General features: G+C 51.6%; 1 protein-coding gene across 3 annotated transcripts in view; it reads right to left on the minus strand.

Moving 5' to 3' along the window:
• lin9 (lin-9 DREAM MuvB core complex component) overlaps positions 1–10,612 on the minus strand; it is a 108,802-nt gene extending 98,190 nt beyond the window's left edge. For all 3 annotated transcript variants that reach the window (XM_052024722.1, XM_052024723.1, XM_052024721.1), the window contains exon 1: positions 10,553–10,612. In XM_052024722.1, coding sequence (XP_051880682.1) covers positions 10,553–10,583 — 31 coding nt within the window. In that variant the 5' untranslated portion in view covers positions 10,584–10,612. The remainder of the gene's footprint in view (positions 1–10,552) is intronic.
• Between the last annotated feature and the right edge of the window lie 447 nt (positions 10,613–11,059).

Raw genomic sequence — 11,059 nt, forward strand, 5'->3', positions numbered from 1 at the left:
ATGGGGTTTGATAGGGGCGAGAGACTCAACATAAGGGGCTGGCTGAGGTGTGTTTTTGCAATTTTCTACCTGAAGGGGCTGTAGAGGCTCAATTGCTGTGTAATATCAAGAAAAGAGTTTTTGATATTAATAGAATGAAGGGATACAGGTTAGTGCAGGAAAGTTAAGATAATACAAGACTTATTAGTCACATGTACACCGAAACACACAGTGAAATGCATCTTTTGCATCAAGTGTTCTGGGGGCAGCCTGCAAGTGTCGCCACACTTCCGGCACCAACATAGCATGCCCACAACTTCCTAACCCGTACGTCTTTGGAATGTGGGAGGAAACCAGAGCACCCAGAGGAATCCCATGCAGACACGGAGAGGACGTACAAACTCCTCACAGACAGCGGCCAGAATTGAACCCGGGTCGCTGGCGCTTTAATAGCATTACGCTAACCACTACACTACAAAAATCAGCCATGATCTTACTTATTCTTACCTAGAGCAGACACAAGGGGCTGAATGGCCTACACTCACTTTCACCTAAGGCAAATAACCTTTCAACTTTTCAATTTAATCTTCAGAGAATCTGAGCAATAGAGGAAACCATTCAATGCACTGTACCCAGCTCTTTAAAATTAGTCCTACTCTTCTGCTCTCCCTTCACAGCCCTGAAAATGCTTTCAGAATTTAAGCAAAACTCCCTTTTACTACCAAATCTGCTTCACCACTGCTTTTAAGCATCGCATTTTGGACTATTTTCCACTGCTTAAAAGTAGTTCTCATATAACTGCGTGCGTCTTCTGCCAATTTGCATTAGATTCGCCCTCTGGTAACTGATCTTACTCTATCAAAGGTCCCCTACTTTTTATACACCCAATGCACTCCATACTATACCAGAACCAAGCAACAATGTTTATCAACAAACCAAAGAATTAAACAGAGAAGCGAAGTTCTTAAACTACAAGATGGGGAGAAGATGACAAAAAAAAGCACTTTAAAAATTGTTGTCTTAATGAAATGGTAACCTTCATAAGGAGACAAAAGCTTAAACTAGCCCGTCTTAAATCGAACAAGAGAGGCAAATACACACACATACATGCACACACACACTCACACACCTGGTACTCTGTGTCACTGTGAAGACAGCTTCTATTTATATCTCAGGCAGAAGCAGTAAGGGAACATCCTACCAGATAAGAAAACAGCCACCTTCTCCCCTGTGTACTTCTAGAATTAGCAAGAGGGACAAGATGCTAAAATCTGGGTCCCAGAGACAAGGTTGGCCGGTTTGAAGCTATAAATAAAATTTAATACCCAATAAACTAACAGATTGTCACAGCACTCATGGCTTTATCAACATCAAGGACAGAAGACCTGTCATGGACTAGCCCTTCCTTGACAGACATTGTAATTTTCCAGCCATCACTTTTAAAAACATCAATAATACTGATCGAGGAACTTTTGCAACCAGCAATACAATAGTTGCAAATAATTTAAAAAGTTATTTCCAAAATTAGAGCGGGAAAATCGGCCAGAAAAATAAGCCTAAAATGTGATAACGACAAACTGAACCTAACACATTACCTACCTTGAAATCACAGACATAGATATTGATCATCAATGCACACTGAACAGGTAGGGGCCAGGGGAGAGTTGCATTTACCTGTTGGCATGTTATTAATTGCCATTACTCACGATACACTTGCAGTGACTTCCGCAATGAAGAATGAACCACTAATATAAATACTGCAACCATTAATTGGGCAACATTGCCCAATTTTGATCATTTTGGCCATGTAAATGACATGTTAACACCCAGCTGTAGCACACTGCACTCTCTCCCTTTATCCTTCCATATGGCAGACCATTCATCCAACCATCCCGTAGTGGATGAGCAGAAATTTCCTCTAACTAGCCTAAACAGGGAAAAGACCCTACTTATACACCTATATAAGGTCACCCTCAATCCCCTACGTCCCAAGAAATAAAGTCCCAACCTGCCCAACCAATCTCCATAACTCAGTCCCTTGAGTCCCAGCAATATCCTCGTAAATCTCCTCTGCACCCTTTCCAGCTTAATGGCATCTTTCCTTTAGCAGGGCAACCAAAACTGAACGCAATACTCCAAATGCGGCCCCACCAACATCCTGTACAACTGCAACACAACGTCCCAACCCCTGCACCCAGTGCCCCGACCGATTCTTCCCCTCTGGCATCAGATTTCTGAATTGTCCACCGACCCATGAACACTACATCGTTATTCCATTTTTTTTGCATTATTTTGTAATTTATAATAACTGTTATGTCCTTTGCGCTATACTACTGTTGCAAAACAAATTTCACGTCATAAAAATCATGATAATATGCCTGATCACGATTCTCCAACACCAAACTATTTGCCCTGTAATGCAATCAGACACACTCAACATTCGAGACTTTGGTCAGCAATACAGAAATTGGCTAACTTGACTTCCATATGATAATATGCTTTAGGATATTTTCCTAGATAAAGGTACTATGCAAATTCAAGATATTAGGTTTATCACAGTAATGCCAATAATGTAGGTCATCATTGTAAAACGTTTTTACAATAATGGACTCAGCTCAATACATACGAGCACATCCCTCCCCACCATCCATCAAAGTTCCCCACCATCCAAGCCATGCCATCTTCTCACAGCTTCTATTGGGCAGGAGGTACAGAAGCCTGAAGTCCCACACCACCAGGTTTAAGAACAGCTACTTCCTTTCAACCATCCGGTTCTTGAACCAACCTGCACAACCCTCATCTCTAGAGTTTAGCAACACTGTGACCACTTTGATCAATTTGCACTGAAATTGACTTTTTGTTCTAATTATATTCTTATAAAAATTGTGTATAGTATGTTTTTCTTGTGAATGCTGCTTATGTGAAGCTCTGTGCCTGTGATGCTGCTGCAAGTAAGTTTTTCATTGCACCTGTGCACACATGGACTTGTGCTTATGACAATAAACTCCACTTTGACTTCGACTTTTTTGTGTGGAAGGCAAGCATCTACGGTGCAGCTGGTAGAGCTGCTGCTTTATAACTCCAGCTACTCGGGTTCGATCCCAACCTTGGGCGCTGTCTGTGGTGGATTTTGCGTGTTCTCCCTGTGACTGCATACATTTTCCCCAGGTGCTCCAGTTCCCTCCCACTGTAGGTTAAATTGGTCACTCTAAATTTGCCCTAGAGGCAAGTGGTAGAATCTTGGGGGTGGGGGGGGGGGGGGGGGGGGGGGGGGGGGGGGGGGGGGGGGGGGGGGGGGGGGGGGGGGGGGAGAGGTGAAGAAATGTCGGGAGGAAGAAAGTACAGGAATATGGGGAGAAGTAGGATTGGCGTCAATGGACACTTGATGGCTGGTGTTTGATAGTGGACCTGCTCTATGACTCTATTACTCATTTGTTTGAAGACATGAGCAACATTGAAAAGGTTGGATTTACTAGGACACCCCAGTTGAACTTTCCCGTGGTGGAGGGCTCCTCGTGAAGGCAACAGCCCTTGAGGTGATTGCAACAGACTGGCAATTCCAAGACTGAGCCTGCTTCACTGACCTGCACTTCAGAATACGCTACTGAGCACGAGAGACTCTGAGAATATCAAACCATGTGCCAAATATTTAGGCACTTCAACCAAGGAAGGAGGCAGCAGAAAAGATTTATAGGGAAGTATATTAAAATATAAGCAATGTTAATAAAGCTAAATCCACAGCATTGCTTCAAGGCAGGATCAAGGTTAGGTGGGGAAGGGACACCAGTGCATGATAAACTAACGTTAGACATTAGGGTAGAGAAGTGAAGGATTAAAGCTAGGGAACTATTTAAGTCTGTGTCTTTATTCTTGGTATTTGTCAGGGCAGAAGGTACCAACATGTATTGTCTGGGGTCTTAGCCTCAGACAACACATCTACAAAAGAGAATCATTTGAGCTGGATCAGAAACAGGCCATTCAGCCCTTTTGAGTCTGGTCCACCACTCAGACCATGGATGACTGGATTTGACTGTTCAAACCTACCTACATTTTGATTTGAACAGGTGATTTCACTTATTGAGATCTTTTAACCCTTCAAGATACCTGAATTCTTCTAGTTCTGGATTAAGTTAGAATTTAAACCTCCTACCACTAGTATCTGCTGCAGCTGTGCTCTGGATTTCCCCTCCTTAACCTCTCCACCTTTCCATCCTCTTGAAAGCGTTACCGTCCCAACTCAAACTTTTAGTCACCTGCCCAAATTTCCCACCAAGTAGCTCAGTGTCATATCTATTTTTGATAATGCCATGAAGCAGCTTGGGGCATTTTACTATATTAAAGGTAATACAGAAACAAATATTACTTTTGTATTGGAAATGTGCAAAGTTGGTACTGCTACGATGATGAAAGTCCTTTGACCCAAAACATCAGCTCTCTCTCCCTCCACAAATGCTGCTTGAACTGCTAAGTATTTACAGCATTTCCTAATTTTAAATGCTTTCAAAATATTCACATAGTAAAGACATTCCAAATCCACAATTAAGTCAGCTGTGATTTGGGGGGAGGTGGGAAAAAGAATAAGAATCACTTATTTTTCCAAGGATGGCTAGACAGATTATCTTGCTCTTACATGACCTTGTGAAGTGGTGAACCTACCCAAGATTGCAACTATCAGGTTACTCCTAGACTGTATTTCCAATGCACACTGGTCCACAGGTTTTCAGTGCAGAAATAACTGCTGTAATGAACTGTCCATTGTTAATATATACATGAAAGGCCGAATTGTAGGAATAATATTTGCAATGTAACATTAAATCAATACCTGAGCCTTCAGAAATACGTAATAGGTGGGTGGGAGTTGATGAATGCACCAAATCTGCTTTTCCATACTCAACTGCTTTCAATGTCAACCACGCTGAATGTTACAACATGCAGACAAATTATTAGACCACTGAATTAGGCTAGTAATTTGACACAGTTAATGTCAAGCCTCAAGTATACAAGGAAGAGTGGGCAATTCAGCCCCTTGTGCCTGTTCTGCCATTCAATAAAGACTCAGGCTAATCCTTTTTCCCCCCCAGGGTAGTGGAGTCTAAAACTGGAGGGCACAGGTTTAAGGTGAACATAGTATAGCACAATACAGGCCCTTTGGCCCACAATGTTATGCCGACCTTTAAACCTCGCTGAAGACTATCTAACCCCTTCCTCTCACATATCCCTTTATTTTAAATTCCTCCATATGCTTATCTAGTAACGTCTCCCCTCATCCTCCTCCTCTCCAAAGAGTAAAGCCCTAGCTCCCTTAGTCTTTCCTCATAATGCATACTCTCTAAACCAGGCAGCATCCTGGTAAATCTCCTCTGCACCCTTTCCAACGCCTCCACATCCTTCCTATAATGAGGTGACCAGAACTGGACAAGGTACTCCAAGAGTGATCTAACCAGAGTTTTATAGAGCTGCATCGTTACCTCGCGGCTCTTAAACTCGATCCCTCGACTTATGAAAGCTAACATCCCATAAGCTTCCTTAACTACCCTATCCACCTGTGAGGTAACTTTCAGGGACCTGTGGATATGGACCCCCAGATCCCTCTGCTCCTCCACACTACCCAGAATCCTGCCATTAACTTTGTATTCTGCCTTGGAGTCTGTCCTTCCAAAGTGTACCACCTCACACTTCTCCGGATTGAACTCCATCTGCCACTTCTCAGCCCAGGTCTGCATCCTATCAATGTCCCTCTGTAATCTTTGACAATCCTCTACACTATCCACAACACCACCAACCTTTGTGTCATCTACAAACTTGCCAACCCACCCTTCCACCCCCTCATCCAAGTCATTAATAAAAATCACAAAAAGCAGAGGTCCCAGAACCGATCCTTGTGGGACACTGCTAGTCACGGCCCTCCAATCTGAATGCACTTAATATCTCCAGCAGTCATTTGTGGTAAATTGGTGAGAGGGGAGAGATTTAAGGGGGACCCGAGGGGCAACTTTTTCCACACAGAGGTTGGTGGGTATGTGGAATGAGCTGCCTGAGCAAGTAGTAGGGGTGGGTACAATGACAACATTTAAAAGACAATTGGACAGGTACATGGATAGGAAGGGTTTAGAGGGATTTGGACTGAACACAAGCATGAGGGACTAGCTCAGGTAGGCAACTTGGTCAACGTGTATGAGCTGGGCCAGATGGCCCGCTTCCATGCTGTATAACTCTACCTAATTCCAGTGCCACTTTCCAACACTAACCACATATCCTTTAGTTCCCTTACTATCTAAAAGTCTACCATACATCCAGGAATCTACTCAGCCCCTGCAACCACTCCACCATTCAATAAGACCATAGCTGATCTGACAATACTCCCAATTCCATGTTCCCATCTATCCCCAGTAACTCTGCACCCACTTGCTCATCAACCCCAATCTTGAATATACTCAGACACTGAATCTCCAAAGAATTCCAAGGATTCACTACCCCCTAGATGAAATTCTTTACATATGAGCTATGAGAAGTTGGACAAACTTGGGTTGGTTTCTCGGAGGTTGAGGGGAGATCTGATAGAAGTTTAGAAAGGCATAGATAGGGTAGACAGTTATAATCTTTCTCCCCTGGGTAGAAATGTCAAAAACTAGAGGACATACATTTAGGGTGAGAGGGGGGAAAAAGTTTAAAGGAGATGTGCGAGGCAAGTTAATTTGTTTTTTCCTTACACAGAGAGTGGTGGATGTCTGGAACAGGCTGCTAGAGAGAGTGGTGGAAGCAGATACGATAGAGGCATTTAAGAGGCTGTTAGATGAATCTGCAGGGAATGGAGGGATATGGATCATGTGCAGGCAGAAGGGATTGAGTTTAATTTGGCATCGTGTTTGGCACAGACTCTGTGGGCCAAAGGGCCTGTTCCTGTGCTCTACCATTCTTTGTAAAAGCAGATTCACTGGAGCACATTTTCCGGCACTTTTCTCTCAATTTGTTGAGCAAGCCCAGCACTGCTGCCCCATTTGAATGAAACCCTCAGAGTTTCCATATCGCAGGAGGGGGAAGCAACAAAGAACGTCACACCAGAGAATGAGTCCATCGCACCCGTTTCAGCTCCTCAAAATAACTTCCAACTTGTTTCACTCTCCTGCTTTCCCCACTCCACAAGCTTGAAAGTTTGCCCTTTCCAGGTCCCTGCCCAATTGCATTTGAAGTAAAGACAGGTACCCTAGTCCACAGTTTCCATCACAGGTTAAATTTTAAAAGATCAAGGCTTCTTAGTTCCTTTACTATATTTCAAGGCTGTGAAGGCAATTCACAAATACAGTGACTTCAATTTATTTTGAAGGCAAATACTTTTGAGAGTTACAAGTGCTTGTGATGCACACTTCACACATCACAATATTGCTGTAACCCAGAACATTAAGTCAGCAAAAGCATTTTCAATAACTGGGGAAGTTATCCCAAGGAGTAAACTCTCATCCAATACTTTCAAACAGCATGAAAAGATTACTTTCCTCCCTTGCACAGAAACCAACAATTACATGGAAACAGAGACCCAACTTTCAAAAGAGACATCAGCTTCTCAATATGAAAAATCTTATTTCCTAACTGTACATATAACAACTATAACTGGTACTCAGTGCTGCATTTTGCAATATTTTCAGACAGCAAGACAGAGCGATATTAAATCTGATCTTACAGACCCTCCCAAATCCCTAGGCAAGATCACCTCACTGTCTTTAAAATCTCAGTGCCAGAAGTCTGGGAATAAAACAGTACAACTCTTATACTTTCACCTATCACTCCTCCTTGAATGTTGCCCCAGATGTAAACAGTAAAGTACCCAGCAACCTCATTCAGCTGGTAAATACAAAAAAACAATCATAGCACTGATTGCCAAATAGGCAGCCACAAACAAACCAGAGCAATTATCCCCACGGAAGTAAATTAATTCCCAGATTTAAATACATAACATTTTAACAGAGTAGAGGGAAAATGTTGGAAGCAAGTCCCTCTCCTACCTTTACCTCCCCTCCATGGTCTGAATACTGTACTCAGGCTGGGACCTGTTTCCCTGAACACTCCTCCCTCCCTCCACCTCTCCCTCCTTCCCTCTGCCTCTCCCTCCCTCTCTCTCCCTCCCTCCCTCCGCCCCTCTCCCTCCGCCTCTCCCCCTCTCTCCGCCTCTCTCTCTCCCCCTCCCTCCCTCCGCCTCTCTCTCTCTCCCCCTCCCTCCCTCTCTCTCTCTCCCCCTCCCTCCCTCTCTCTCTCTCCCCCTCCCTCCGCCTCTCTCTCTCCCCCTCCCTCCGCCTCTCTCTCTCCCCCTCCCTCCCTCCGCCTCTCTCTCCCCCTCCCTCCGCCTCTCTCTCCCCCTCCCTCCGCCTCTCTCTCTCCCCCTCCCTCCGCCTCTCTCTCTCCCCCTCCCTCCGCCTCTCTCTCTCCCCCTCCCTCCGCCTCTCTCCCCCCCTCCCTCCCTCCGCCTCTCTCCCCCCCTCCCTCCCTCCGCCTCTCTCTCCCCCTCCCTCCCTCCGCCTCTCTCTCTCCCCCCTCCCTCTCTCTCTCCCCCTCCCTCCCTCCGCCTCTCTCTCTCTCCCCCTCCCTCCCTCCGCCTCTCTCCCCCCCCTCCCTCCCTCCGCCTCTCTCTCTCTCCCCCTCCCTCCCTCCGCCTCTCTCTCTCTCTCCCCCTCCCTCCGCCTCTCTCTCTCTCCCCCTCCCTCCCTCCGCCTCTCTCTCTCTCCCCCTCCCTCCCTCCGCCTCTCTCTCTCTCCCCCTCCCTCCCTCCGCCTCTCTCTCTCCCCCTCCCTCCCTCCGCCTCTCTCTCTCCCCCTCCCTCCCTCCGCCTCTCTCTCTCCCCCTCCCTCCCTCCGCCTCTCTCTCTCCCCCTCCCTCCCTCCGCCTCTCTCTCTCCCCCTCCCTCCCTCCGCCTCTCTCTCTCCCCCTCCCTCCTCCGCCTCTCTCTCTCCCCCTCCCGCCCTCCGCCTCTCTCTCTCCCCCTCCCTCCCTCCGCCTCTCTCTCCCCCTCCCTCCCTCCGCCTCTCTCTCTCCCCCTCCCTCCCTCCGCCTCTCTCTCTCCCCCTCCCTCCCTCCGCCTCTCTCTCCCCCTCCCTCCCTCTCCCTCTCTCTCCCCCTCCCTCCGCCTCTCTCTCTCCCCCTCTCTCTCTCCCTCCCTCCGCCTCTCTCTCTCCCTCCGTTCCTCCGCCTCTCTCTCCCCCCCTCCCTCCCTCCGCCTCTCTCTCCCCCCCTCCCTCCGCCTCTCTCTCCCCCCCTCCCTCCGCCTCTCTCCCCCCCTCCCTCCCTCTGCCTCTCTCTCCCCCCCTCCCTCCCTCCGCCTCTCTCTCCCCCCCTCCCTCCCTCCGCCTCCCTCCCTCCGCCCCCCCCTCCCTCCCTCCGCCCCCCCTCCCTCCCTCCCTCCGCCTCTCTCTCCCCCCCTCCCTCCCTCCGCCTCTCTCCCCCCCTCCCTCCCTCCGCCTCTCTCCCCCCCCTCCCTCCCTCCGCCTCTCTCCCCCCCTCCCTCCCTCCGCCTCTCTCTCCCCCCCCTCCCTCCGCCTCTCTCTCCCCCCCCCCCCTCCCTCCGCCTCTCTCTCCCCCCCTCCCTCCGCCTCTCTCTCCCCCCCTCCCACCCTCCGCCTCTCTCTCCCCCCTCCCACCCTCCGCCTCTCTCTCCCCCCCTCCCACCCTCCGCCTCTCTCTCCCCCCCCCCCCCTCCGCCTCTCTCCCCCCTCCCTCCCTCCGCCTCTCTCTCCCCCCCCTCCCTCCCTCCGCCTCTCTCTCCCCCCCCTCCCTCCGCCTCTCTCTCCCCCCCCTCCCTCCCTCCGCCTCTCTCTCCCCCCCCCTCCCTCCCTCCGCCTCTCTCTCCCCCCCCTCCCACCCTCCGCCTCTCTCCCCCCCCCTCCCTCCCTCCGCCTCTCTCTCCCCCCCCTCCCTCCCTCCGCCTCTCTCCCCCCCCCTCCCTCCCTCCGCCTCTCTCTCCCCCCCTCCCTCCCTCCGCCTCTCTCTCCCCCCCTCCCTCCCTCCGCCTCTCTCCCCCCCCTCCCTCCCTCCGCCTCTCTCTCCCCCCCTCCCTCCCTCCGCCTCTCTCTCCCCCCCTCCCTCCCTCCGCCTCTCTCTCCCCCCCTCCCTCCCTCCGCCTCTCTCTCTCCCTCCCTCCCCGCCTCTCTCTCCCTCTCTCTCCCTCCCTCCCTCTCTGCCTCTCCCCCTCCCAACCCCTCCCGGGAGGGGAGCAGCCCAAGCCCGGCCGAAGGAGACTGACAGGCGCCGCTCACAGGCGGAGAGGGGCGGCCGCTGTTGCCTCTGCTGCCCCGGGCTTGTGACCGGGCAGGAGGGGTGAGGGGGATAAGCCGGGGGATGGTGTCAGCGGCCCTTCGCCCTCCTGCTCCCCCCCTCTCCCTCCCCCCGACTCCCGGGCAACTCCGGCCCCCCCGGGACAGCCGGCGGACGGCACAAGCTGGGCCGCGGCTCCCGCCGCCGCCTGCGGCAGCGGGCCCGGGATGAGCGAGTGCCGAGCCCACGCCCGGTGGGTCAGTCAGGCCCGGGAGGTTGGGGTGGGGGCCCCCCGCCCGCCGGACGCCCGCCCTCCGCCCGGCCCCGGACTCACTCTCATCCGGCAGCTCCTCCACCTCCGCCATCTTGAATCGGCCGCGCCGCTTTTCAAAGGCCGCCGCGCGGCATTGTGGGTCAGGGCGGCAGATCCAAAGGAGCCGGAACCCGGGGACGGGGGACTGGGCGCGGGGGGGGACTCGGGAGGGGGCGGACTGCGGGGCACGGAGGGCAGTGGGGACAGGGGAGGGGCGGACTGCGGGGCACGGAGGGCTGGGGGACAGGGGAGGGGCGGACTGCGGGGCACGGAGGGTAGGGGGGACAGGGGAGGGGCGGACTGCGGGGCACGGAGGGTAGGGGGACAGGGGAGGGGCGGACTGCGGGGCAGGGGGGACAGGGGAGGGGCGGACTGCGGGGCAGGGGGGACAGGGGAGGGGCGGACTGCGGAGCAGGGGGGACAGGGGAGGGGACGGACTGTGGGGCAGGGGGGACAGGGGGGGGGGAGCCCGGGTTGGGGCGGACTGCGGGGCACGGAGGGCAGGGGGGGGGGACAGGGGAGGGGACG

Source organism: Pristis pectinata, chromosome 10 (genome assembly GCF_009764475.1).
Source record: "Pristis pectinata isolate sPriPec2 chromosome 10, sPriPec2.1.pri, whole genome shotgun sequence".
In the NCBI taxonomy this organism is placed as follows: Eukaryota; Metazoa; Chordata; class Chondrichthyes; order Rhinopristiformes; family Pristidae; genus Pristis; species Pristis pectinata.